General features: G+C 48.5%; 2 protein-coding genes across 9 annotated transcripts; one reads left to right on the top strand and one right to left on the bottom strand.

Annotated features, from left to right (window-relative positions):
* The first annotated feature begins 300 nt into the window (after positions 1-300).
* STAT6 (signal transducer and activator of transcription 6) lies at positions 301-16,914 on the top strand. Of its 5 annotated transcripts, none has more exons than XM_051963305.1 (22): positions 301-784; positions 2,816-2,954; positions 3,396-3,534; positions 4,296-4,379; positions 4,857-4,995; positions 5,170-5,231; positions 5,516-5,664; positions 6,201-6,332; positions 6,547-6,735; positions 7,085-7,172; positions 7,336-7,458; positions 7,824-7,916; positions 8,594-8,800; positions 11,670-11,764; positions 11,882-12,018; positions 12,524-12,670; positions 13,341-13,404; positions 13,488-13,595; positions 14,111-14,206; positions 15,269-15,343; positions 15,664-15,762; positions 15,921-16,914. In XM_051963305.1, the coding sequence occupies exons 2-22, from the start codon at positions 2,839-2,841 to the stop codon at positions 16,111-16,113; spliced, it is 2,535 nt and encodes an 844-aa protein (XP_051819265.1). In that variant the 5' UTR covers positions 301-784; positions 2,816-2,838; the 3' UTR covers positions 16,114-16,914. The 5 variants fall into 5 exon arrangements, with proteins under 5 accessions (XP_051819265.1, XP_051819264.1, XP_051819263.1 ...); XM_051963304.1 differs by having other exon boundaries at positions 302-784; positions 15,251-15,343; XM_051963303.1 differs by having other exon boundaries at positions 303-784; positions 15,646-15,762.
* Positions 16,915-17,360: 446 nt separating this feature from the next.
* NAB2 (NGFI-A binding protein 2) lies at positions 17,361-23,953 on the bottom strand. Of its 4 annotated transcripts, none has more exons than XM_051963307.1 (7): positions 23,400-23,920; positions 20,962-21,820; positions 20,332-20,465; positions 19,918-19,969; positions 19,664-19,796; positions 19,110-19,298; positions 17,361-18,198 (listed from the first exon to the last, which is right to left on the bottom strand). In XM_051963307.1, the coding sequence occupies exons 2-7, from the start codon at positions 21,802-21,804 to the stop codon at positions 18,089-18,091; spliced, it is 1,461 nt and encodes a 486-aa protein (XP_051819267.1). In that variant the 5' UTR covers positions 21,805-21,820; positions 23,400-23,920; the 3' UTR covers positions 17,361-18,088. The 4 variants fall into 4 exon arrangements, with proteins under 4 accessions (XP_051819267.1, XP_051819266.1, XP_051819268.1 ...); XM_051963306.1 differs by having other exon boundaries at positions 23,265-23,920; XM_051963308.1 differs by lacking the exon at positions 23,400-23,920 and adding an exon at positions 21,940-22,481.
* Between the last annotated feature and the right edge of the window lie 632 nt (positions 23,954-24,585).

A 24,585-nucleotide genomic window follows, 5' to 3' on the forward strand; every position in this document is an offset into this window, starting at 1 on the left:
CGTTTTTGTCTATCCGATAGTGGCTAGCCCACGCTCTCCTCACCGAGCGAGGCCTTCTGTGCAATCAGCGGTCCCGCGGTTTTCAGAGAGATGGGTGTTGTGCGTGTGTTGGGGATCAAAAAAGTCTCCATCCCGACGGCTGCCCTGTTCTATAGCGCCCCCTCCTGGAGAAGCTGAGAGTCTGAAGGGTGGGGCTACGCCTAAACTAGGGTATAAGATGTATTTAACCCTTCCCTGACAGAAGCCAAGAGCTTGACCGGGGGTGCGGTGGGCGGGGAGTAAGGGAGAAACTTTCCCCAGTTTCTTATCGGAGCAAATCCCTGGAGACCAAGTTGGCGGCTTCCGCCCCTGGGGGCTGGCCGGGGGGAGGAAGAGGGCAGTCAGGAAACAGGGAAAGTGAGGACCCTTATTCTACCTGAGAGTCGAGAGAGGGCCATGAGTGTGCCCCCAGAGACCTGAAATTGGACTTCCAAAGGGGGATCCCCCCTTTTACACACACACACACCCACTTTCTTCCTCTTCCTCCTCTGGCACACTTTCTCTTCTCTGTTGTCGTCAGAGATCCAGGGAGGGACCCAAGACAAGCAGAGAAGCCGGAAACTGCAGGCAGAAGCCGCCGTGGCTGGTACTGAAGAGGAAGACCTGGGAAGAGTTGGGGGTTTTTAATCAAGGGGGGGTACCCTAACAAGGGAGGCCCCCCCAACTCGCTGGACAGAGTCACAAGCCCATGGGGCCTGGCAGTGTCCACTGAGAGAGGGAGAAGACACCAAAGGGGTTGCCAAAGGTGAGGGGGAGGGGAAGGATCTGATGAGGGGAGGGCTGGAGGCTATTCTTGGGGCTGATTTGCCCTCCACCCCAACTTGGGAACGGGGAGGTTAAATGGGGAGGAAGATTCTCAGATTCCCTGCCCCTAGGGAATGCCCTGGGGAAGGGGGGAGATACTAGGACTCTTAGGGACTATTTCAGTTAAGGGTGGTAGGATATTCTTTGATTTTAGAAAGCTTCTTACATCCTCCTTAGGTTTGTACCAGGGTTGGCGTCCCGAGTCTTTCTCCCCACCCCTTGAGGTAGTGCCTCTAGGCGTCATAGTGGTGGGAGGAAGGGGTACAAGGTTTCCTCCCCCCTTTCAGGGAATGGAGAGGGAGAGCAGTACCCTTACCAAAGAGAGTCGATGCCAAGAACAAGGGGAAGAGGCCCTGTCAAAGTTCTGACGCCCCTAACCCCAGCTCCCAGCCATGGGGGTGTGGTCAGGATGGAAATTTATGACTTAGAGGAAGGGCTTCAGACCTCATGGTTGGAGGGGGAGGAATTTCCCTAATTAATACAAATTCACTGCTTCCCCTTCCTATCTGTTTCTCTTCCCCCCTCCCCACCCCAACCTCTTGACTGCTGAAGGGACTGAGATTTCTCTGAACTCAGTTAACTCATCTGAGCTCCCCAAAACACCTTGACTCCTAGATATGGGTCCAAATCAGACTGTGGGGCTAATAGCTCTTTTGACCGATTCTAGAAACCTAGAGATGGGCCTAATTGGAGATAATCAACGGGCCGAGGTTCAAAATGCTTAATTTCCTTGCATGTTTGGGAAAGATAATAGGTCCCCTTGGTTTTTGAGGTGAGAATCTTCCCTTCTCTTTTTCCTGTTCAGGTGGAGAATTTGGAGTAGTTGGGGAGGGGGAGTAGTGAGCCCTCATTCATCGCTAGAATATCCTCTAATCAGTTTTTCTGAAAAGCTTCAGCTCAGAACCATAGAGATATACAAGGACCCAGGAGATTGGACTCAAAGGGAAAAAATCTTAATGAGGGAAAGTGTTAGCATTGGAAAGGGAGGGGTTAGGGAGATTTAATTCAGGATGATCTCCAGATGGAAAGACTCTTAGTAGGAATCCCTACAGTCACTTCACAGAAAGCTGAACAGAGAAGGGGGACTGAGATTTTTTTGGAGGATGGGGTTGAGAACCCTTAAGTAACAACTTTGACTTCATCATTTGGGGGTTTCCATTCTCCTCCTCCCACCCACCTGTGAGGTGGAAATCATGTCAGAAATATGAACTGAGAGGTCTGTGGGGAACTACTGACCTACACCCATTAATATTGCTTGCTCAGAAATTTTTGAGAGTGCACTTAATTTCTCCTTCTCCCTCTTCTTTTTATCTTGCCTTTTCTTCACCTCTACTCCTTGATTTTTAACTCTTTTCCTCTTCTTCAGCCCCCTTCTTCTACCTTTATTTCTTCTCCCTTCTTTCTTAACATTTTTCTCACATTTTTTCTCTATTATCTTTCCTTTTATCTTCTTTTCATTCTTTATCTTTTTCTTTGTCCCTCTATTTCTTTCTCTTCCTTTATCTTTTTCCTTTTCTATTTCCTTCTCCCATTCTTTTTCTCTATTCTCTTTTTATTTTTCTTTCCAAAAGATATTTCTTTCTCTCCTCTTTTCTCTTTCTCTAATTCTCTCCTAGATCTCCTCCTTTCCATCTTGCATTCTTCTCATCAGAACTATCCTCTTCATTCCCCTTTTTTCATTCATAGTCCCCTTGCTCCTACTGGCCAGAAATTTTAAAAAAAATTAATTTAATTAAACCATTCATTTTTCTCAGAAATTATATTATGAGGATGGGCAGGCAATCTGTGTTATAGTTTGAAAAATACCATCAGTAAAAGCTGATTGAAGAAAGAAGGTAAGTGGGTAAGGTGTAGGGACTCATGCCTCTGACTTAGAAATTATAGAGGGAAGGCATGTAAATAGAACAGAAAAAGAGATGTTGGGACTCAAGAGTTTCCTCCTCTAATAATGGTTTCAATTTTCCATTTCCAGGCCAACCTCCTAATCCTCAGACTATGTCTCTCTGGAGTCTAGTTGCCAAGATGCCCCCAGAAAAATTCCAGGGGCTATTTGTACAGTTTCCCCAACGACTAAGGCATCTCCTGGGGGATTGGCTGGAGAACCAACCCTGGTGAGTCTTGTATAACCCTCTTTCAGTTATCTCCCCTATGTCCTTGAAATTCTCATGCAGATTCCCTCCCTTCACCCCAGGTTCCCCAGATTTCTGAGGATGGATTTGCGAAAGTCCAACTGGAATTGTATAAATTGACAAGAGGGGAGGATTCTGTGAAGAAGGGAAATGCTGAGGCTATAGAGAGGAGGGTCAGTCCTGGTTGGGGAGTGAGGAGAAAAGGATTCAGGGATTACTGAGAGATTTGGAAACAAGGATAGTGGCAGCAGACAAAAGTACAGGAGGAGTTCTGGGGATAAAGAAGCAGGTGGGGGGACACATAGGATGAGGGGATGAATTGGAGATTTTGAAAGGGAGGTGAGTTAAACAGCTCTCACTTGGTGGGAAGTCATGGAGTGGGGTAGTAAGGAGCTCTGTTCAAAAGATTGTCCTCTCTCCTAGGGAGTTCCTAGGTGGCTCTGATGCCTTCTCCTGCCAGATAGCTAGCGCCTTGCTTTCCGAAACTGTCCAGCAGTTGAAGGCTGCAGCTGGAGAACAAGGAGAAGGAAGAACAACCATGCAGCACATCAATAACATAGAGGTGGGCCTCTCATAGAATTGGGACAGGGAGATATAAGACAAGGGGAAAAGGGAAGATATATTTATTTATGGTCTTTCTTTCTTTTTTGGTGTTTTTTTAATTTTCAAAACATATGCAAGGATAATTTTTCAACACTGACCCTTGAAAAACCTTATGTTCCAATTTTCTCCCCATCCCCTTCCCTTAGATGACAAGTAATCCAATATATGTTAAACATGGTAAAAACATTATGGAACAGATATTTATTAAGTACCTGTTATGTGCTTGGCATAATGCTAAAAAGTGCTTTACAATTATAACTTTATTTGCTCCTCACAACAATTCTGGGAGATAGGCCCTGTTATTATTTTGTTTTGTTTTTAATTTTTTTTGATAGGTCCTATTATTATCTCCACCCTACATTTGAGAAAACTGAGGCATATAGAGATTAATCACTTGCCTATAGTCCAAGGCTGGATTTGAACTCAAGTTTTCTTGACTACACTTTATTTGTGACATCTTGCTGCCTACATGCCACTTAACAAAGGCTAGGGACTGAAGGGCAGAAGTCTAAACATTTGACATTGAAGGATGGAATGCCAGTTACAGGTTTAATGCTTGAAATGGCATTAGTCACTACTGCCTAAAACAGGCAGTAAAAGTGTCTGTTTCTCTGGGACGTTTTAGTGGTGGGCTATGTGTATTTGGAACAGGATAGGGATGGAAGAGAATGACAAGAGTCCAGATCAGGTCCAACCAACCCTTCCTTACTGCCTCTGCAGAGTTTATACCAGAGAGACCCCCTGAAGCTGGTGGCCACTTTCCGGCAGATTTTACAAGGAGAGAAAGTAGCAGTCATGGAACAGGTATTGCAATCCCACTCCTTCAACTCAAGTGTCCTGAGCTTAGCTTCTAGAAATGGAAGGGAGTGGAAGAAAGTGTTGTCCTTCAACTCACCTCCAGGGTAAGAAACCCAGAGCCTTAGGACCAGCATGATTATAAATTGGCCTGGAAGCAGAGGAAGTTCCAAAGTCAGATTGAAGGAAGATGGCAAGGGAGGGATGGTTTGTGGGAAATACTACTGGGAGAAGAGGGTTAGAGGCTCGAGATGGAAGGTTTGAAAGGGGATTTTTGGAGCCCATTGCTCCCTTGTCCCATGGAAACTACAGCAAGAGCACCTGAATTCAGTAGAAAGGATGGCAAGTCAGATGTGGCAGGCCAAAGCAGAAGGCAGAGGTGTATGTCTCCAGAGCATGGAGAGGGGCTAAGAAAGGGAGAGAGGCAGTCACCTGAGGGTGGAGAAAATGAGTGCCGGGTCCTCCTGACATCCTGTTTTCTTACAGTTCCATCACCTTCCTCTTACTTTCCATTGGAAGCAAGAGGAGCTCAAGTTTAATATGGTGCTTCGAAGGCTGCAGCACCATGTGGGAGATATCAGAGCCCTTCGGGAGACCCTGCAGCAGGGAAGGGACCCAGGACAAGGTAAAGGGAAAGGTGCTAAGACCCCGAGGAGGTAAAAAGGGAAAAGCTCACCAGTGCCAGCTTCAGTCCCTGGGAGTCCTGACGGTGTGAGTGCAGGTGATAAGGACGGGGATGGCATCTCTCTTTTTGCCCCCCAATTCTAACTGATTCTAAATTCTTTATTCCATACCTCAGTCCCTCCAGCATGTCTACAGAACATGATAGAGAAACCAACCAATGGAACAAGTTCCAGTGAGGTAAATGAGGGCCTGAGGGGGTGGACAGTGAACTCACAATATGGCAGAAGGGGAGAAGGGAGTGGGACCTGGACTTCAAGCAGGAGCCAGATGATCACCTGCTCGGGGTATGGGATTGTATTATATGACTTCCTGCCAACCCTGGGCCTGACTGCCTCACAGTGAAGAAGACCTGATTAGTGCGGGAGCAGATAAAGAATGGGCTGGGTGAGGGATGCAGATGGTGACTAGGATGATGATGACATCGGTGTCTCCAAACCTTCTCCTGCCTCTCCCTACTCTAGTCATTGACAAGGTTACTGCAAGAGACGGTCCGGGAGCTGGAGGGGGCCCAAGCCCTGGTGCTGAAGAAGATCCAGATCTGGAAGCGGCAGCAGCAGCTGGCAGGGAACGGGGCACCCTTTGATGAGAGCCTTGCATCCCTTCAAGAGAGGTCAGAAGTGGCACGGGAAGGGCACTTGGATCGCGAGGTGGTGAGAGATGTGGGCAGAATTGAGGAGACTTGGGGGGGAAAGTCAGGTGGAGGAAGGCTGTGGAAAAAGTCATACTTGGATCTGTGAGCATTGGTTCAGGGGTTCTGCAAGAGACAAGGCAAAGCCAGAGGGGAGATCTGTCCCTCACCCCAGGGCCTTCCTCCCTGCCAATGGCAACTTTCTTGACTCCCAGAACAATTTCTCCTCTCACTCCGGACCCTGCCCTAGAGTCCCTGCTCTTTACCCCAGAGCTTCTTCCCCCTAGTCCTGAGCCCTTCTATACTGCCCCTACCCCCAGAACTTCTAACAATGACTCATTTTTTTCTGCCATTCCCCTAGGCTGGGAGCGGGAGAAAGCAAGGATCTAGAGTGGGGGGATGCACAAAAAGGGACTGGAGGGGAGAGATGGAGTTAGTCGATGGGGATCCAGCCCATGGCTGGAGCAGGGTGCTCAGAAGTGAGAACTCCTTGACACCCCTCCTGTCCCTGGCCCCAGGTGTGAGAATCTGGTGAACATTTATTCCCAACTGCAGCAGGAGGTGGGGGGGGCCGCTGGGGAGCTGGAGCCCAGTGTCCAGGCTGCACTGAACGGCCGGCTGGATGATGTCCTTCAGACTCTGGTTACCAGGTATTCACCATAGGCTCTCAGGATCCCCCATTCTGTCCCCTTCTTACTCCCGCTCAGCACAGCGCATCGTGCAGAGCAAACTCCAGGGGAGGAGGGGGGTATTTTGGATAGAGTCACCTCAAGGAGGATCTGGGTCCTATGGGGGAAACAAGCAGGGGAGTGGTGGTCAGGCCCACTCCCCCGCCTTAGTATCTCCTTGGCCCCTTTCCTACAGGTCCTTCCTGGTAGAGAAGCAGCCTCCCCAGGTGCTAAAGACACAGACCAAGTTCCAGGCTGGGGTTCGGTTTCTTCTGGGATTTCGGCTCCTGGGAACTCCAGCCAAGACACCCCTGGTCCGGGCAGATATGGTGACTGAGAAGCAGGCCAGGGAGCTGAATCATCCCCAGGGGTCAGGGGCCGGGGTGTAAGTGAAGGGATCGGGTTTGTGGGACTTCCCAGGAGAGGGGGGCTCCTGCGTGTGGTCTATCGAGGACTATGGAGGGATGGGGTGCCAGTTACAATGAGACTGGCTCCAGATGGGGAGATAAGGGACCTTCACTAATCACAAGGAGGAAGGACAGCTCTGTTCTGAAATAAAGGGCAAGGGCTTCTTTTAACTCACTGATTTTGGGAAATCTGGAAATGGGGACACAGATTTGAAATGGGAAAATTGGAAGTGGCTTGAGCCATCTGACCCAGACCAGAACCAGACCAAATATATTCTCATGTGTATAATCACTTTTCTCCTAAAACTCTACCTCTGCCTTCCTTAGGGAAAGCACCGGAGAAATCACCAACAACACGGTGCCTCTGGAGAACAGCATCCCAGGGAACTGCTGCTCTGCACTCTTTAAGAACTTGGTGAGGAGCTTGGTGGGAGGGGAGAGGGGGGCCAGGGAGAGGAAGGTCTTCCACGCAGTCCCTCCAGAGGGGCCCATCAGAGAGAGGGCTCAGGATACAGACACTTTGCAAGAGCTAATCCTACTCTTCCCTTCTTGCCTTAAATGCCCCCTTGCTATCTCAGTTACTGAAGAAGATCAAGCGCTGTGAACGGAAGGGCACAGAATCTGTAACAGAAGAGAAGTGCGCTGTCCTTTTTTCTACCAGTTTCACTCTAGGACCCAACAATCTCACTTTCCACCTTCAGGTAATTGCTGGGACATTCAACCCAGGGATCTTGGATAGTCTAGCCCTTGGTCTTCCTCCATTATTCATCATTTTGGCTTTCCCAAGACTCCCTTCTGCTCTTGTCTCCCTTCTACCAAGATGCCCATCTTCTCTGTGATTCTACCAGAAATATCAGCCCTGTCCCCCACTTTCTCTCCATCATGCCACTCTGTTCCCATCTGGGCCACATTAAAGAGATTGAAAGGGGTCAAAGGTCTCAGGAAATACCTTTCCCTCCCACCCCACCCCCAAAAAGACCACACCAGGGAAGGAAGCAATTGTTGGTTCAGTTATGACCTTCTCCACTAAGGAAGCTTTTCCCTCCATCTTACTTTTCTATCCAAGGCTCTATCCCTTCCCTTGGTTGTCATTGTCCATGGGAACCAGGACAATAATGCTAAAGCCACTATTCTATGGGACAATGCCTTCTCAGAGATGGTGAGTGAGGGTGTCTTGGGTCTGTGGGAGGGGCTGCAGGAATGGGTCAAGGGAGAATCAGAAACAGTGTGAACATAACATTTTCACTTTTTGTTATTTGCTTTCATTTTGTTTTCTTTCTCATTTTTTCCCTTTTTGATCTGATTTTTCCTGTGCAGCAAGATAACTGTATAAATATGTATACATATATTGCATTTAACATAGGTATTTTAATATGTTTAACATAAATTGGATTACTTGCCATCTAGGGGAGGGGGAGAAAGAGGAGGGGAAATTTGAACACAAGGTTTGTCAAGGGTCAATGTTGAAAAATTAGACATGCATATGCTTTTAAAATAAAAAGCTTTAATATTAATAATAAAAAAGAAAGAAACAGTGTGAGAGGGAGAGACACAGATAGAGAGACAGAGAAAGACAATGAGTGAGAGAGAGACACACACACAGAAAGACAGAGAAGGTAGAGGGAGGGAGGGGGAGGAGAAAGACAAAGTGGGGAGAGGGAGACAGAGAGACAGAGACAGACAGAAACAGATACAAAGAAAGAGACACGAAGAGACAGAGAGAAAGAAACAGAGAAACAGAAAGAGAAACAGAAAGCCAGAGAGACTGAGGAGGCAGAGCTTGGGAGCCCTTTCCCTGACTGATTCCTTTCTACCCTCCAATCTCGGCTCCCCAAGGACCGGATACCATTCATGGTGGCTGAGAGGGTACCCTGGGAGAAGATGTGTGAAACTTTAAACCTCAAATTCATGGCAGAGGTGGGGACAAGCCAGGGCCTGCTCCCTGAGCATTTCCTCTTTCTGGCCCAGAAGATTTTTAATGACAACAGTCTTAATATGGAAGCTTTCCAGAACCGCACTGTGTCATGGGCACAGTTCAACAAGGTCAGTCCCTTTCTCTCTTCTTAGATCCTTTTTCCAGGAACCTTGGGAAATACTAAATCTTTCAGACCAGCACCCTCTGAAGAGAATGTAAGGAAATCTACTATCCTCAGGCAATGGAAAGAATGCATGTAGGCAGTGGTCTTGGGTTCAAATCCTGATCCTTATTTTTAATACTTATATGCAAGTCATTCATCATCTTCCGTTTTCTTGCTTATAAGTGAGAGAAATTAAAGGAATGATCCTTTTCAACTCTAAGTCTGAGATCCTCTAAAGTATTAATAATGTAGAAAAATAAAATTTTATTAAAATAAATTTTAAAATAAGTATTAATAATGTAGACAAGAAATAAAAATGTGTTTGCCCCTGGCAGCTCTGTGATAGCCACAACCTTCCCAAATTTCCAATGCTTTTTGTCTCTCCCAAACCAGTTTTACTCCTGTCTATTTCAACCATCTTGGATGCCCTGACCAGATCCCCCCAAAGCACACTAGATTAAGGTCTTGAATTAATTGGTTTTGGAGTCCTTACTTATCAGCTTCATTAATGACTAGGCATCCAGTTAAATAGTATGGCTGGAAGTTACTCTAGATTTCTTTTAAAAAGTTTAGTAATAGTTTTATTGATGACTTTTTTTTTTACATCACAATCCTTTCTGGATACATACTTTCTCTCTTTCCCAATGATCCCTTCCTCATAATAAGGAAAAATGGTTAATTAAAACTAATACAGTGATGGATCTATCAATGTATATAGCATTCCACAGCCATAGATCTCAAGCTTTCTACAAAAAGGAGAAAGATATTTTTCTCATCTTTTCTCTAGGTCCAAGATTTATTTGACATGGGATTCTTAAGGTTGTGCTGGAAAGTCTGGGTTTTGGCAGGCGCCTCCTAGTTGGAAAAACTTGGAGTTTAGAACTATCCCAACTGATAGGCTACTATTTCAAGCCAAGTCTGGCCAAGTGTGAAAAAACTTATTATCAGAAGGTTAGCCACTACCGTTTTAGGTGTACAAAAACACACAAAGATGGAGTATATTAAGGCGTCTAGAAGGATTGCTATTTGCTTTGGTGAAGGACATGCCCACTTCAGTGAAAGCATAGACTTTTGAAATGTGAATGACTAGAATAAGAGAATGACCACTCTGATCTTTGGATTTGCAGATGGTTATAGGAGGAGCATCAGTTTAAAGATAAAGGTATCTTAGTCTTCTAGTCCAGTGATGTCAAACTCAAACAGAACTGGGATCACATAAGAATCCTGTATTGACTTAAAATCACTAATTAACATTTATCTATGTTTTATTGTATTTTTATTTATTTTTGTTAAATATTTCCCAATTATATTTTATTGTGGGAGTGTTTCTGGCCATGCTCTGTGGGAGGACTACATAGTTTGAAATTGAGATCCAATAGGGTTAAATAGCATGTCTAAAAGCATATAGCTACTTAATAGCAGAGATGGTATTTGAGGTGCTCAGATTCTTGCTCTAAGTTCCGCCCCTTTGTTTAAACTGACATGCTACCTCTTATTGAGACAAAGGAAGAAAAGATGTGATTTAAAATTATTTTGACCAATTGGGGAAATGCCACGCCTTTCCCTGCCTGGAAATCAGGATAATAATGCATACGTTTCCATAACTGGTTGGCAAATAAGCTTCTTCATAATAACCCTGTGAAGCAGATAGTAATAACTTTCATTGGGGATGAATGTAGAATCCTCCCCATCCCCACTCTATTCTTTCACTGAGGGTCAGAAACCAAAAAATGCACTAAGGATTCAGCAAGCATAAAAGAGAAAGATCTCAAGTTCCTAGCTGTCCACAAGCTGAAAATAAGACAATTTATATTGTGTCCTTGTACAAGAAAAGTCAACTCATAAGATATATTAAAAAGAATCCACAACCCTTCTGTGGACCTTACTGGGTCAAGATTCTGGAAGACATCATTCCTTTGGTTTCTGCTGCAGCCAGACCTCATATCAAGGCATCTGATTGATTTGGATGATAATTTTTAATAGGGATATGCTGGAGTAACTGTAGCACGACTGGAGATGAAACAAAAGGAAAATGAAAAGTATGGAAGACAGATCAGACAAGGAAAAGTGAAAGGAAGCGAGATTGTTCAACCTGGAGAAAGAAAAGCACAGGGAAAATCCACTGATCAATTGTTCATAGAATAATATTGAGAACTGTGGGACTTTAGTGCACTTAGGTTATGTCCTTCAGGGGATGAAGAAACCAAAGCCCAGAATAGAGTGGTTTCTTACTATATAAGGGACATATGGGTACCAGAGAGCACAGCAAGCCGTATAACAATGATTTCTTAACCTCATGTTTTCTCTCTATATTATGTTTTCCTTAAGGGCAAGGAGTCCCCAGCACTTAGTGCAATGCCCAGTACATAGCAAATGCTTAATAAAATGCTTGTTGATGGACTGAAGGTGAAATGGATTTAAAGTAAAGCAGGAAACAAATTTGTTGTGCTTTAAATTGTTGTTCAGTTGTGTCCTACTCTGTGACACTATTTGGGGTTTTCTCCGTAGAGATACTGGAGTGGTTTGCCATTTCCTTCTCCAGCTCATTTTACAAGTGAGGAAACTAAGGCCCACAGGGTTAAGTGACTTGCCTACGGTTACACAGCTAGTGTCTGAGGCTGAATTTGAACTCAGATCTTCTGTCTGCAGGCCCTTCTGTTTCCACTGCCAAAGAGCCTGTATTTTTGTATGATTGTCCACTCTTGTGCTATGCTTTTTGCCTTCTGACTGTGCTCAGACTGGGCCCGAATTCTGTGCCTTCATTCTCACTCTCTTCCTCTCTCTGCCTCTTCTTCTCCCCTCCCCTCCCCCCCCCCCCCCATCATTTCCCCTAGGAGATCCTCCTTGGCCGTGGATTCACATTCTGGCAGTGGTTTGATGGCGTCCTGGATCTCACCAAGCGTTGCCTGCGCAGCTACTGGTCCGACAGGTGTGTTGCTCCTGGTCGATGGCATTCCAGAATCCCTTTCTTCTGAGCTTCCTTCTTTCCTGGGATCCCCAGTTCCCCCCAGCTTCTGATCGTTCTTCTCCATCCCCTGGTCCCCAGGCTAATTATTGGCTTCATCAGCAAACAGTATGTCAACAACCTGCTCCATGGTGAACCAGACGGTACTTTTCTCCTTCGATTCAGTGACTCGGAGATTGGGGGCATTACCATTGCACACATCATTCGGGCCCAAGATGGTAACGTTACCTCAGATTCCCTGCCTGGCCACATAGAATTCCTTCCTGGCCAGAGGCTTTCCATGTAAAGAAACCCCCCTATGATTCTGCTATTCCTGCTGTTTCATGGATCTCTTTAACCTTGAGTAGTCCCCCATCTCCTCCTCTGCTCTCTGTAAAAATGAGCCACATGGCTCTCAATCCTTCAAAGCCCCCTCACCTCTCCCAGGACATTACCACCAAACCCAGGGCCTTGTCCCCCAAATCTTCCCAAGGTGCTCCTAAAGGAGCAAAAATCAAGGAGCCCCTCTCTCTCCCTTTGGGACTATTCACACCTATGTCATAGGGCCTGGTTTCCATTCTCTGTGTGTACTTTAACAATATAAACTCAGAAATGTCGGGATTCGAGACACCTGAGTCACCCTCCTCTTGACTTCATGATCTGAGTTAGGGATCTTTAATAGGAGCAAGAATTAGTAGAGAAGGTCTGGATTGAAGGGACTTAAAGTCTTTCTTCTCATCCTAGGTACGCCACAGATTGAAAACATCCAACCATTCTCTGCAAAGGATCTATCCATTAGATCTTTAGGGGACCGGATTCGTGACCTAGCTCAGCTTAAGAACCTCTACCCAAAGAAACCAAAAGATGAGGCCTTTCGGAGCCACTACAAGCGTAAGCTAGAATGCTTTTCCTTTCCTTCCCACACACATAAATAGTCGTACACTTTCTACTCTTTCCTTCCTACTATCCTATAGTATATATGTGTGTATGTGTGTGTGTGTGTATACATATATATGTATTGTGTATATGTGGTCATATAGACATATTTTATATACACATATGTATGTACATATTTTCATATACATATATGTACATATTTTCATATACATATATGTTTATATTTTTCATATACATATATATATACTATAAGATAGTAAAATAGTAATAGATATATGAACTTTTATATACTATATCTAAATTTAGAATAATAGGAAGGAATAAAAAGATGTGTGTGTGTCTTCTACATTTCCTATTTCTTAGCTACCTACTTCTAGCTCCTTACCTACTGTTTATTTTCCTGTCTTAACCCCTCATCTCCATCTCCTCTCATCTGCTTGTGAATTACCTACACTGCCATCACCCTAATTTCCCATCCTCTCTTACCATTCCCCTTTACTTCTTTCTCTCTTACCCTATCTTTGTAGCCTCTGTTTCTTTAGTCTCCTTATCCTCCTCCCCAATTTTCTCCCATCTCCCAATTCTCCTGTATTCTAGGCCCATCTTATCCTGCCAGGCTTTTTCCTGATTTTCCAATCTCTTCTCTTTTCTCCTTCCACTGTAGCGGAACAGATGGGCAAGGACGGCAGGGGATATGTCCCAGCTACTATCAAAATGACTGTTGAGCGGTGAGTAGGGTAAGAAAGGGACCAGAATCCAGGTCTGTGATACCCACACATTTTCACATATTTGTCTCCCTGTATTCATTCAGGGACCAGCCACTACCTATTCTGGAGAGCCAGATGCCTGCCATGATGTCCACCTATGACCTTCAACCCAGTCCTGAGCCATTTACTACACAGTTCGTATCAGAAAGGGTGTAAGCATTTCTTTGGATAGTATGGGGAAAATAATCGACAACTAACATTGACAACATTGACACTATGCTTTAAGGTCTATAAAACATTTTCCTACAAGTAACTTATGAAACAGAAAATGGATTATTATCCCCATTTTACAAATGAGGGATCAGAAACCCAGAATGCATTAAATGATCTGTCCATGATCACAAACTAGTTACAGTTGGGAGCCTGGGTTCTGGGCAGATTTCCTGACACTAAGCCCAACTATCTTTCCACCACATTATTGCCTCTATGAAGACAAGCAATTGGCTCATGGGAATAATTTATTGGTATGAAGAGCCTGAGGAGCTAATAATGACTACTTTTGTTAAGGGGAGAAAGTGGGTATATATGGGGGGAGGGTGTCTGTATGTTAATATCTGACTAGGTTCCTCAGTTTTTCTTTCAATGCAATGGATGCACTCTGCCCTGGAGGGATAATAACTGGATCATGGAGATGGACTATGATTCAGATGACCTTTCTATCCCTCAGTTCCAGGACCCCAGTATTCCCAGGACACCCTGTACAGTCTCAGTTTCATGTACAGCCACTGGAGGAGTCCCATGAAATGCTGACTAACTTCCAAGAGTAAGTCTAACCCATCTAAGAGAAGTTACTTGATCATGTCCAATGGGGAATAGAAGATTCTGATTTTTTTTTTTTTTATCATCAAGATCTACTATAGCTAGGCATGATGGGGCATGCTAATGGGACACTAGGGCTGGTGGATTGCTTGAGTTTGAGAGTTCTAAACTACACTAGGAATAGCTAATTAGATGTCCTCACTAAGTCTGGAACCAATACGGTTGGAGTTAGGTTGGGGAGAAGTTGGGGAATAGACATCAAGCCACCTAAAGAGGGTAAGCCAGCCCAGGTAAAAAACAACAAATTAAATCTCCAGCATTCTGGAGGGGGCCCTTAAGTGATCCCTATATTTCTAGTCTGAGAAAGATAGGGAGACCCAGTCTCAAAAATAAAACAAAATTAAAAAGGATCTACTATTGGAATAGGGGAATGGAGGCAAGAACTAGAAAACTATTTTGCTATTTATTCTCCAGGCCCCAGGCTCCTCTTTGTTCTCTGGCCTCTTGTAACATCTATTGCTCATGTAACTGATTACATAAGGCTTTGGGATGCATCTTTTATTATGTTCACTTTTAATTTTTCATCAGTATCCTTATCTTCTCTCCTCTAATAGAATGAAAACTCCATTAAAGAAGGAAGTGTATCTTCTCTTTTTAAAATCTCATGGAACCTATACCTAGCATAGTCCTATGCATTTAGTAGCTACTCAATATCCATTGATTAAGATTTTGGGGAGGATAAAATTGTGAAAATCATAGTAGATTAGACCTGAAAGAGACCTTGAGAGATCATCCAGTCCTTTTGCAGTTAGCTATTCATGGGATCATTGGACTGAGGATTACAGGGCTTTTGGAGACATCTAGTCCAATGCCTTTTATCTGGAATGTGAAGGAACTGAGGTCTAGAGAAGATGAATAATTTGATAAATGTCACAGGGGATGATAGAATTAGATCAAAATGGCAGATTCCAAATCCAGTGCCTCTTCTGCTACACATCTTCCTTCCTACTCTCTTCCCTTCTTTAATAGTGTCCTCCCCTTTTCTCAGACCACCTTCTGCTTGCAGATCTTCCCTACAAGTGGATCTGATGCCTCCTAGAATGAGTCAACTGAACATGTCTTTTGAACAAGCACATCCTCAGTAAGTAATAGAATTGTTGTGCGAACTACTTCCCTCTCCCCAATCCTCTGCTCATTGCTCAATGCTGACATTACTACAGTGACTTAAATCTCTCTGAGCCTGTTTCCTGATTTGTAAATTAAGGGTTGGATTAGATGACCTTTCCAGATAACTAGGGTTAAAGTTTAACTAACCAGCTCTAACTCTCTGATCATGTGATCTTCAGGGACAAATACACTAGAATCCCCCTCTTTTCAACTTGAGCAAGAACATCTTATCCCCCAAAACCAGATCCTTATTTGCTTCCTTCTGTATCACCAAAGGGTTCTGATTCCACCCAGGGATCCAGCAATCCACAACCCTAACTCCATGGTCTGCTCAGATGTGACCATGAGGGAAGAAGAAGGGCTAGGGCAACATGTCTTTCCTTTAGAAAACTGGTGAGTATGGAGGATGGGGAAGAAGGGTTAGTGATGGAGGCACAGTTGTGAAAGGGGCAGGAAGTAGATGGAAAAGAGGAGGGAGAACTACAGCTAAGAGATGAGAGGAGTGAACTTTCCCTTAATACAACTGCATTTCTTGATTGTTCTTCCATAAGGAGTGAAGACATCCCTGTCTTGTTGCCCCCAACTGATCAGGACCTGACCAAGCTTCTCCTGGAGGGGCAATTGGAAGAAGTGCCAGGGCCCCTGCCAATCCCGTCCCTTATGTCCACCTCTCACTACGGGCAGCCTGCTTTGACACCTTCTTCCCATCTAGACCTAAGCACCAATCCCAGCTGGGGACCCTAGAGGCAATGGGGGTTCTGGGAGATCCTTTCTCTTCTTAGCCTTTGAGACTTCCCCAGGTTCTCACCAACCTTTGGAGATGGAACCTGCTCTGGTCTGGAGTTCTGTCCATGATTTCTGCACCTTCCCCAGCCACCCTTCCTAGGACTATCATAATGAGCAGTCCCCTGTCCTTCAGCTGATAGACCCACCGTCCATCAGAGTAAAAGGGCTTTGTCAGGAGTCTGCTGAGAGCACTGCAGATCTTCTCCTACTCTCCCACACTGCCTCTCCTGAATGGGAAGGGAAGGTTGGTCTACAAACCAAAAGTCCAAACACGCCAGCACATGCCAGTCTTGGCAGGAGGCACAAGCATTCCTCATGAAAAGGTGTAGCAGGTGAGGGTGGGGGAAGGGCACAGGTGTGAGGGCACAGAGAATGGTCCCTCCTGCAATTTGTGGACGAAGGATCCACGTGCAGAAACACAGAGACACGATCACATATTTGCACTGTTGTCTGGGGCTGAAGTGACGAGCTGGAAGGAGCTAGCTCAAGATATTCTGGTGATATTGAGGTAGGGGATGGAGAGAAGAGGAAAAGGGGTCTGTTCAGTTGGTTTCTGGTATGGGTTTCACCCAGATTTCAAAAATGAAAGAACACCTTGTAGACAGAGGCTTTGCGTCTACACAAGTAAAATTATGTGGATGACTTTTCATGTACGATAGCACAAGAGCAGGCCTGTTTTTGCATGTTGTAACTTTTTTTTCACAAATGCAAGAGCTTGTTGTGACTATAAAATTATAAATGTTTCTTTCTCTTTTTGCATCTGTGTGCATATGTGGCTTTTGCTAACTCAGCAAACCCCAAGCCCTAGAGATCTCTGGTGGGTGAGAATAGTTGGGTTTTTTTCCTTCATATCACAGTAGTTCAGTCTAAAAGAAAAACTCTTCAGAGTATTTGACCAGGGTAGCTTTGCTAGGGAGTGTTGGACTGAGTTTGAGTACCACCTCACAGACCCACTGGTCACATGACCCCTGGGCAAGTTAAACTTATTCTCATTTTCCTCATCCACAAAATGGGGAGAATGGCCCATACCTTCCAGCCAAGGCCGCCTCAAGTAGGCTGTTGGGATTATCTGCTCAATTCGTGTTTAAAAATTCCACTTGCAACCCAGACAGGAAGCAAGGGCCCCTTCTAATTTTCCCCTCAAATACCAAACCCCACCCCAGATTCTTCCCAATGCAAGCCACCCCCACCCTCTGGGTCATGAATCCTAAGCCATAAAATAAATTTTATTCCAAAATAACAAAATAAATAATCTACTGTACACGGTGTGAAAGGACAGATGTTCTAACTGCTAGACAGACGCTGTAGTTCAGTCCCAGGGTGGGGGACATCCTGAATCCAACCTAGGGAAGGGCTGGTTTTTACAGGGGAGCCCACTCCACCCCCAGCTGAGTGAGGGGGAGGAGCGATGACTGATGATCTTTTTTTTTTTTTGAGGGGGTGGAAGTAAACTGCAGCGTTTGTTAAATTAAAGAAACAAAACTAGAAGCACAAACATGGGGAGGAGGGAGGTAAGTTGGAGGGAAAGCCGGGGTTCTCAGGGCTCCCCCACTTGCACTGAGAAAAGTTTTCATTCTGAGCTTCTGGATTCTCCCAGAATGGCTGCAACATTTCTCCTAAATCCAAACTATTTACCTGTTGATACAGGGGTTCATAACTAGAATGTGTATGAGAGACTGAGGGAGGAAGAACCCCGGAATGTCCAGGAGAGGCGTTTGAGAGGCAGAGTTCCCACGGAATCCCCTTCCCTCTAAGCCAAGGGGCAGAGTCTGCCCTCATTGTGGCTGCCTTATTGCTTAATGCCCCATTTGTCCGATGCCCATGGAGCAGGGGAGGCAGGTGGGGGGGGGCGGTCTGTGGAGGAGAGGGAAGTGAGAGTCCAGGGTCTGTAGGAGGCAGAGGTCCAGGGGTTCCTGTCCACGTTAGAGGTCCCTCACTGCCGGCTGGCTTCAGCCTCCACCTTTACACTGGCCCTTCTGCCCTCGACCAGGGCTGGGTGGGTCCCCGGGGCAGGACACCGCTCCAACAAGCCCTCTTCAAACTCTGCAGGGAGATGAGGCAGGTTAGGAAGGGGCACGGCGGGGCGTAAAGACTAGTTCCAACACAGAATCCCCGAAGAACAGAAAAAAACCCAAGGAAGAGCTCGGCTCCCTCCCGAGCCATTCCTAGCCCCACACTGTGCAAGGCTCCCTGGCCCTAAGTCTTTCTCTTGGCTCTGGGTGTCCTGCTGCTGTATTGCTGGAATTTCTGGTTCTAGCAGGAGCTGCGGGGGCGAGCTGGCTCTGACCTCTCCTCCTCTCCCTCCCCCTCCTTCTCTGGGCCTCTTAGGCTCAAACCACTTCTGCTCCCCCTCTCTCCCCCAGCCCGAGTTTCTGGGAATCCTGTGGGGGGGTGAGAAAGGCGGCCAAAGAGCCACAGGAAGCACCTCCCAACTCCTCCCCCAGGCCTAAGCCCCCCCAGTCTCCGCCCCCGTTTCCCACCCACACACCATTTAAAAATACTGAGCTAGGGTTGGTGGTTTCACCTACTGCGTCACTCTCAGCCTAGCAGCTGCCCCCACCCTTTCCCCCCCACTCCCCTACATTGCACCTCCCTGCTTGGCTTTTCCACACCCATCCCTGCCTCCATCTCCCCTAAACACAACTCTGCTCCCCATTTCCAAAACAGCTTTTACTATGCTCCCCCTATGGTTACAGCCTCATTCCCAAGTTGTTTTTCTGCCCACCCCTCGGTGAATTCTCCATATCCCCACCTATTCTCCATTCCCCAACTCGTAGGCTAATCAGACATAAAAATGTAGGTTCCTGAAGGAGACCCACAACTCTACGGTCCCTCCATGTGAACCTGCCCTCCCAGGGCCCTCGAGTGGCTCCCATCCTCTCAGAACACGCCTCTGGCTGCAGTGCTCTCCCTCCCCAAGCCTGAGGCCTAAGGAGCAGGGCCAGCTGTCTCACCTGCGAGGGGTGGCTTCGCAGGCAGACAAGGGCTGAGTCTGCCCACGCGGTCGTGGGAGACAAGGCGGGCAAGCCGCAGCCCCTCGTCCATCAGAGTCTGCTGCAGGATGTGGCGGCTCCACAACCCATGGGCGGGCAGTGCCAGGGGCAGGTCAGCAGGGGGAGGCGTCAGCCTTGGGCACCCCACAGCTGTGGGCATGGGGCACTGGTCAGACATATTGTGATGGCAACATGGAATATAGACTCCCCGAGATCCACTCAGCCTGCCCCGGGGTCTCCTCCAGTCCCTCAGTTAGTCACACAAAGGGATGATCCCCAAGCTACTCCTGCTGTTTCCAGAGACCAACTGACCGGTGAATGAAGTGCCCACAATATGCCAGATTCCTTCTCTATTCATCCACTCCTTGTTGGGCAAGAGTTAAATGACTGAATATTCAGGGATTCTACTGCCACCCCCTTATCAAGGAAGGGGCAATGCTCTGTAATTCCACAAAGAACCCCTGATGACCCCCCCCTTCAGAGGGCCGCTCTGTGCTGCCAACACCTCCGCTTACCTTGTAAGTGCCCGTCCAGACTCTCTCCAGATAGGCTGGCACTATCCTCCTCCAAGCTGGGGCGGTACAGTGGGCCATAGGACTCGGGCCCCGGAGGGGGCTGGAGAATTTCAGAGTGACTCTGCTCCCCAACCTGCAGGCAACCCAAATGGAAGAATGAACAATGGGGGGCAGGGATGACCCCATGGCCCTGTGGGGATAAAGGTCTGGGGTCCACCTCAATGCCAGCCCCTTGTTTCCCCAGAGAAACCTACCTCCTGCTTCAGTTTCTTCAGTGGTGGCCCCCCCATCTCTTCTGTGTGCAACCTGCGGGGGAAGAGGGCTGGGTAAGAAGGGCAGGGAAGAAGAATGTTGGGGAGACGGGAGCAAGTTCTAGGCTGGGGTCCATTAAATGAGCCTGTTAGGAGGGCACAGCTCTGCTACTACTGTTACCGGGTCTAATTCACTATAAGTGGTCTTTCTCTCATTCTGGCTGGAGAGGGGGTGGGGAGGGGGAAGAGAGGGAAGACCTCAGTGTACTTTATGGTCAGAGGCTGGTTTGATTTGGGACTCCTCTGGACAGTATCCCTAATGCTATCCTGGAGTAAGAACAGGGGATCCAGCTCAGTAGGAATGCTGAAGAGGGGATCTGCTTCTTAGATTGAAGGTTTGGGGGAAAGGGGTCTCACCTGGAACCCTTGAGAGAGGAGAGGTAGGTACTCTCCCGGGCCACTTGACGAGACAGAGAAAAGAGCTCTACTCTCCGGAGTAGGAGTGTGTTGTCCCTCATGCAGAACTGGGCAGCTGCCTCATTGATGGTCAACTGCAAGGAGTGGGGGAGCAAAGGGGTCAGGGAACAGAGTTGGTTCTGAGAAAACTGGCACTCCATCACTGGGCACAGAGATTCAAACCAGTTAAACCATGGTTCGACATGGGATTTCTTTTACTTTTCTCTCTTTTCCCAACTCTCTGCCTGGAACCGGAACTGCAGCCCAGGGGTAAGACAGGGGAAGTTTGAGGGGCAAAGGACAGCCTCAGGGCGGGGTTTCAACCTGTTGCTTCCTGGAAACGAAGGCCCTCCCCAACAATTATGGGAGTTTGGGTGGCCCTGGGACATGCTTGGCAACAAGCAATGTATTCTCTTTTACACCAAACTTTCCCCTTCTGGTGGAGACGAGGGCTTCTGTCATGCCAGGTGTGGGAGCCAAGAACAGGAAGGAATACGAAGAATCTTATGCACTGAAGGAGGTCTGGGTAGGACTACAGCAGGGGCGTGGTGGGGGAGGCGTGAGCTGCGAGGGGGACCCTGAGGTCCTTACCTCATGTAGGCTGAGCTGCTTGCCTTCCCTGCGCTTGGAATCAAAGCGTCCATAGATAATGCTGTACTTTCTGATTTCTTCCTCTTTGTGACTGTCATTGTCATCCATTTCAAAGATGTGCCCGACGCTTCGAGCGAGCTTCTTGTTCAGCTTGAGGAGGGATGTCACCTCCCCGGCATCTCCCCGGGGGAAGCTCCGGATGAGCCGCTCCACGCTCTCGATCACCATTCGGACCATCTCTGGCTCGAGTCGGTCCGAACCACCTCCCACCGCACCGGCCCCCGACCCTTCCGAGACCCCTCCCCCAGCAGGTGGGGAGAAAGGAGGCGAGCTGGCCTCTTCCTCTCCACCAGCACCAACGTCCGACTCAGGAGTGCTCCCGCCAGCCCAGACGCGGGGATCTCCGCCTCCCTGGCCCCCGGGCAAGGGAGAGAGCTTCTCTCCCAGTTCTAGGGGACTCTTGGGACTGAAGCTTCTGGCACTGCCTGCCTTGTCTCCTGGGCTTCCGTGTCCATTGCTCATGCTTCCTTTTCGACCCCCTGCTGTCTCGGAGATCTTAAAGAGAGGGATGCTGGAAACGGGCACAGCGGGTACAGGCTGACTGAAGAGCCCCGGGTTAGTGGCCCACTCCCTTAAGGCCTTCTGCAGGCGGCGGACATGGAGCGGCTTGGTGGCCATGCCCACCAAGGCCATGATCTCCAGGAACTCTTCTTCTCCCGCCTCACACAGCTGCTGAACGTCGTCCCCTCCCTGCTGGATGAAGGTCTCGTAGTAGGACAAGAGGTTGGCGCGCTGCAGGACCCGATACAGCTGCAGCTCCCCCAGGGTCCGGGGAAGGGCCATGGTTGGAGCACTGGGCCTAGGGGGGAACAGAGGAGGAAGAAGTCAGGGAAGCTCCCTCGGTCTGCACCAAGCCCTGGAACCACGTTTCCTCCTAATGAACCCGGAGTTTCTACCCTCCTTGTAAGGTTTGTTCACCTGCTCAAGCTGATGAAGACTCTAAGGAGACCTGGGGAAGTGAGAGCTACCCCGAAGGAGAGAAGCCTACACCACGGTGAACTTGCATCGATTAACAAGCATTTATTAAGCACCAACCATGTGCCAGGCTCAGCTGTGTGTCTGTCATGTAGTGCCGGTGACCTCACCGGGACCAAAGGCCCCCGTCCTCATCCTCTGTTTCCACTCATCTTGCTTTTCCCTCGTCCTGGCGTCGGAAACCCATGCCAGTTAGTCCCGTGCCAGTTAGCATGGCCAAACACTCCTCCCTCCCTGACACTCCACAAGCCTCTCCTACTGAGTGCCCAGTAACAGCCTAACTCCACTCTGCACCCCACGGGACACCTCTCTTCTCCCCAGGGCGTGCCAGGAAGCCCCTCTCCACTCCCAGTCCACTCCTCAGTGGACTTCAAGAAGAGCTCCCGGGAAACAGGACCTCCCCCAGCCCCAGTTCCCTGAAAGCTGAGCTGAAAGGGGTGTGGTTCCTCCCTTACCCACCCAAGCAGCACCTCCCTTCCCCCACCAGCAACTTCCAAAGCCTCGACCACCTGTCCACAGAGCTCCTTCACTGTGCCCCCCACCCCATATTTGTAGTGACCTTTTCCCACCCCCCTTATATCTCCCAAGGCCTCCCAGTGCCCTGGTGCCAAGGGAGAGGAGGGCAGGGGTGTATTCATTGTTCACTTCAGGAGCTGTTCTGCCCACGCACACTTCCACAGTGGCTGAGTGTGTGGGTGCAAACGCCCCTGGGGCCCCCACCTCCTACCTCCCACTCCTTCCCTATTCCCATCCACCTCTGCAGAAAGGGGGGGCCGTGAATGATGGAGGGGCTGGAGTAGAGGTCCCTTGCAGTCAAGCTGAGTACAAAACCCCCAAATTAAAGGAAATTAATGCAGCCCCTCTCTGACCTAAGAGAGCCCTATGTTCTCTTCTCTCCAAGAGGTCCGCTCTGAAAAGCAGCTGAAAAGCCTGTTTTTCTCTTGCCGGTCCTAAAGCTAAACCAGTGGGGGGCCCCGAGGCCAAGCGTAAGCGATGGGAATCGCCCTACGGATGGAGCTTCCTCGTTCCAGATAGCTCCCACCTTGCCAAACCGTGCCCGGGGCAGAACATGAAGGACTTGGGCTCAGCACTGACCGAGTCCTGGGCCTCCTTTTCTATGGACTCTGTGGACACCCCCACCCTTTTTCTCCTCACCTTCGTCCCACTCTCTCGACTCTGTTTTCCTGCTGAGCTCCCCATGCCCGGTCCCCTCACAGAATAATTTCACTGCCGGCCCGGCCCGGCCCAGCCCACTTCTCCCCACTCACTTGGCTCGGGGTTGCGGGGTCCGGCGGGCGCTGTCCCCTCCGCCCGGCGGCTGCTCAGCTGTAGGGGAGGGCGCCCTGTGCATGGACGGTGGGAGACCCTCCGGGGTACCCTTCGCGATTTCCAGTATTCCTTACTCTGTTTCAGGAACTCGGTGCCCAATGCCTGGTGCCTGGTGCCCAGGGCTCCGTGTAGTGTCCGCCGCCGGCCCGGCTGCGCCCCTGCCTCCACGTCTCCTCTTTCTGTGGCTGTGTCTCGGTGCCTCTGCCCCCCTCTCCGGCTGCGCTTGCCGCCTCCTCCCCCGCAGGACGCACGGGGGAGCGGGCCCGGCGCTGCGCTGGTTGCCGGGCGGGCTGGGGGCGTGGGCAAAGCTGGAGGCGGTGGGCGGGCGCCGGGACCTCAGCCCGGGAGAGAGAACGGAGAAAGACTGGCCGAGCCAGGAGGAAGTTAGAGGGGGGTGGGGAAAAAGAGTAGGCGGTGGAAAGACAGAGGCGGGGGCGGGGGCGGATGCGGAGGCGGATGCGGGGGCGGGATAGGGGCGGGGTTCTGGGGCTGGGGCACGGAGTGGGGGACTAGGTGACCCAAGCCAGGCTGGAGAGGGCGGGCTAAGACCTCAAGGGCGGGGCTAGGATCTTTCTCTGCTGCCCACTCCGGATGCAAAACCCGCCCTCTCTCCGCCCTCGCTCCCACGTGAGTGCCCAAGCAGGCATCTATCCCTGCCCCCCCACTCCAGCTTCCCAGACCCTGCCAACCTGGGAATGGAGTTCCACTACCACGCACAGGTACGCACAGACACAGCTACACAAACACAACCACACATAGAGACACATACAGAGTCACATCAGCTCCCTACAATCCAGGCCCCTTGGTTTCTAGGCCTTCTAGACTTAGTGGAACGATCGGGAAGGATGGAGAGAGGGACTCGCCGTGTACGTGAGATGGTATTTCTGGAAAGAGTGCCCTGAGAGTATCTTTGACTGGAAATTTATCTGGTCATTTATCTCTTTACCTCTCCTACCTTTGCAATGGAAAGCGTTCTGATTTTAAATTAAAGTCCTTAGTTCGAATCTTCCCTCTGCCACTTCTGGCCGTATGACCTTGGTCAACCTCCCTAACCTCTGGGGATCTCAGTTTCCTTCTCTATTTAAAAAAAAAAAAAAAAAAGCCTAATTTTCTCAACTATTAAAAGACCCAAAACCTAGCAGGTTTAAGGAAACAACTGCCATGTTTTCCTTCCAGGTTTGAATCTATGATATTATTATCCCCGAAACCAGAAGGTAACTTTAGAGCTTAAAAATTCTCTCGTCACCCTTAGAGATGCTC

The sequence above is a fragment of the Antechinus flavipes genome, chromosome 5 (genome assembly GCF_016432865.1).
Source record: "Antechinus flavipes isolate AdamAnt ecotype Samford, QLD, Australia chromosome 5, AdamAnt_v2, whole genome shotgun sequence".
NCBI lineage: Eukaryota > Metazoa > Chordata > Mammalia > Dasyuromorphia > Dasyuridae > Antechinus > Antechinus flavipes.

Bases quoted from the DNA above. Each gene is read 5' to 3' on its own strand.
- STAT6 (XM_051963300.1), top strand. From the start codon at position 2,839: ATGTCTCTCTGGAGTCTAGTTGCCAAGATGCCCCCAGAAAAATTCCAG. The intron at 6,736-7,084 runs GTAAGTGAAGGG...TGCCTTCCTTAG, and splicing joins CAGGGGTCAGGGGCCGGGGT to GGAAAGCACCGGAGAAATCA. The intron at 14,207-15,250 runs GTAAGTCTAACC...CCCTTTTCTCAG, and splicing joins ATGCTGACTAACTTCCAAGA to ACCACCTTCTGCTTGCAGAT.
- NAB2 (XM_051963306.1), bottom strand. From the start codon at position 23,347: ATGCACAGGGCGCCCTCCCCTACAGCTGAGCAGCCGCCGGGCGGAGGG. The intron at 20,466-20,961 runs GTAAGGACCTCA...CACTCCTTGCAG, and splicing joins AGCAGCTCAGCCTACATGAG to TTGACCATCAATGAGGCAGC. The intron at 19,797-19,917 runs GTAGGTTTCTCT...GGTTGCCTGCAG, and splicing joins TGAAGAAACTGAAGCAGGAG to GTTGGGGAGCAGAGTCACTC.